At 37.3% G+C, this 2,500-nt stretch overlaps 1 protein-coding gene across 1 annotated transcript in view; it reads left to right on the top strand.

Moving 5' to 3' along the window:
• The window catches only part of LOC118492962 (nebulette-like), a 23,517-nt gene that overhangs the window by 11,312 nt on the left and 9,705 nt on the right, over positions 1-2,500 (top strand). The window contains exon 8 of the mRNA XM_035998312.1: positions 873-977. Coding sequence (XP_035854205.1) covers positions 873-977 — 105 coding nt within the window. The remainder of the gene's footprint in view (positions 1-872; positions 978-2,500) is intronic.

Below are 2,500 nucleotides of genomic sequence, written 5' to 3' on the forward strand. Positions count from 1 at the left end.
ATAAAGTTGAGACGGATTCAACTTTTGGACAAAAGCAACCCTAAGAAGGTCGTGGACATAGACTATCCTTATAACGTTAATGTATATGTTGTAATAAAAAGCTTTGAGTAAACATGAAGACATTGAAATGTTTTTTTATATATTCTATGTACTCCTGACAGTAGAATAAGCCATTATAAACCTATATAACAGTCCTTCCAGAAAAATGCGGAGTTTTTTTGTGATTGTTGCGGGCAAAAATCCTTGATTATGCGGCACGTTTTCTTAAAAAATGCGATGGAATATGCGGGATATTTATGCAATTTTATGCAATGAAATTACGGGAACTTGCAACAATTGCGGGAACTGGGACATGGCTTCATCGCGGGGTTTGCAGCTTTTCGATGATGCTCACGTCGCGTAATTACGTCACTTCATAACGTTCCCATAGCAACAGGGGGAAATGGCTGCTCTTGTGTGAAGTAAACGCAACATTTTTCAACTTTCTGCTAAGATATATGTGACTTTTTTGCAACGAAAATGCGGGGATTATGAAATCATGCAAGCCCCGCATATTTTGCGCGGAAATCTGCAATTTATGCGGCGAAAGTGCGGCGTATTTGGAAAAAATGCGGCCCCCCCGCATAAATATGCGGACTTTGGCTGATTATGCATTGAATTATGCGATCGCATAATCACGTTTTTCTGGAGTGACTGAATATAAAGGCCCAGTTAAGGAAAAGAAAGAAAGTACAGTGAAACCGCCAGAATCTTAAAAAAATACTGCGCTACATATTCGTGGTCATAGCGCCCAGCACTAGTAGGAGGTAATATTGTCTGACTGTTGGGCCGCAGCCTGTGTGTTTTTACAGCAGCTCTGTGTCGCCCTCTAGCTGCGGTACTGCTGGGACTCCAAGCTGATGAGAGGCCTGATGTCTTCAGCCACAGAGACGCCAGAGATCGTCCTCGCCAGAGAGAACGCCAAGAGGATCAGTGATGTACAAAGACATGCACACATTACCCTTTATAGATACACTTAATAATCATCACACCTAAATGGAATCTGCAGGTGCTTTTTTCAGCAGTGATCCAGGATGAAAATCTGCAGAATTTAGCGATCAGTTTTTTCTGCTTGGCGTGGAGATGTGTTGAGCCTCATGTTGTTCTCGGGTCAAATTTGACTTGTTTCAAAGTCTTTTATATCAGAAATATGTGTTTCTTTCAACCAAATTGCCCAAAAATAACATGAATGGTTCCATACAACGTTCTTCAGGTAAATTTAATGATTACTTTCTTTTTTTTATTTTTTTTTATTTATCTTTTATTGGAAAAGCATATTGAATTTTACAATTGTTTGACATATTAAGTATATTACATTGCTTTACCGTTTTAAACTTTTAATACAAGAACAACAGAACTCAAGTGCGGGTGGCGGGGGAGCCAATTTTCTTCCATATTATTTAAGTTAGTGGTATTCATTTAAAATTGAAAATCTGTGCAAAATTAGTAAGAGGCAGCAGTGTCTACACAAAGTCTGATCTAATCGGCTTAACATATTCTGTCCACTTGGACCATATTAATGATTACTTTCATTGAATTTTTTGGGTGTTTTATTTAATCTTATAGCATTTGAATTTTTTAAATGGTTTCAAAACAGGATCCGGACTAAACTTTGACATATACCAGTCTGTGATCCACTCAACATCCTCTGATCTTAACTATGAGTCAAAATAATTCATAATGTCTGCCTTTTTAACTAAAAACGTATGTATAATTTGATATAAATGAGGTTTGTTGGCCATGAATTCCAAGAATAAGTGTAAAACCATTATTAAACCATTATTAAACCAGCTCAGGTTTTAAAAAGAAGCACCAAAAGCATGGAAAAAAGTAACAAAAACATCAGAAAAGCGCAAAAAAAAGTTTATTTTCAATTTTGACCTGGAAGGAGAAGTTCATGGTTGACGGGAAGACAACACCAAGGTTAAAATTCAATTTAAAAAAATGTAGTTCTGTGGAATTCTGTGTCCACACGATCTGCGTTGCCCTGATCAGTCCCTCCAGAAAAACGCGATTATGCGATCGCGTAATTCAATGCATAATCAGCCAAAGTCTTTCAAATACGGCGCACTTTCGCCGCATAAATTACGCGACGTGAACATCATCGAATAGCTGCAAACCCCGCGATGAAGCCATGATGAAACTGCAGTTTTTGCAAGTTCCCGCAATTTCACCGCATAAAATATCTCGCATATTCCATAACATCTTTTAAGAAAACGTGACACATAATCAAGGATTTTTGCCCGCAACAATCACAAAAAAACTGCTTTTTCTGGAAGGACTGCCTGATAGTCATGCACAAAGATACTACATCAAAAATGCACAATGGGTTTTGCAGGAAGTGATAAAGAAATAGTCTTGTCGTGATGTGGATTTTTTATTAATTTTTTTTTTTTTTTTGCATAATTGAAAATGATTTAGTGATAACAAACGGATCAGGAGTCTTGAGAGTTTTCATAAA

This window comes from Sander lucioperca, chromosome 23 (assembly GCF_008315115.2).
Source record: "Sander lucioperca isolate FBNREF2018 chromosome 23, SLUC_FBN_1.2, whole genome shotgun sequence".
NCBI lineage: Eukaryota > Metazoa > Chordata > Actinopteri > Perciformes > Percidae > Sander > Sander lucioperca.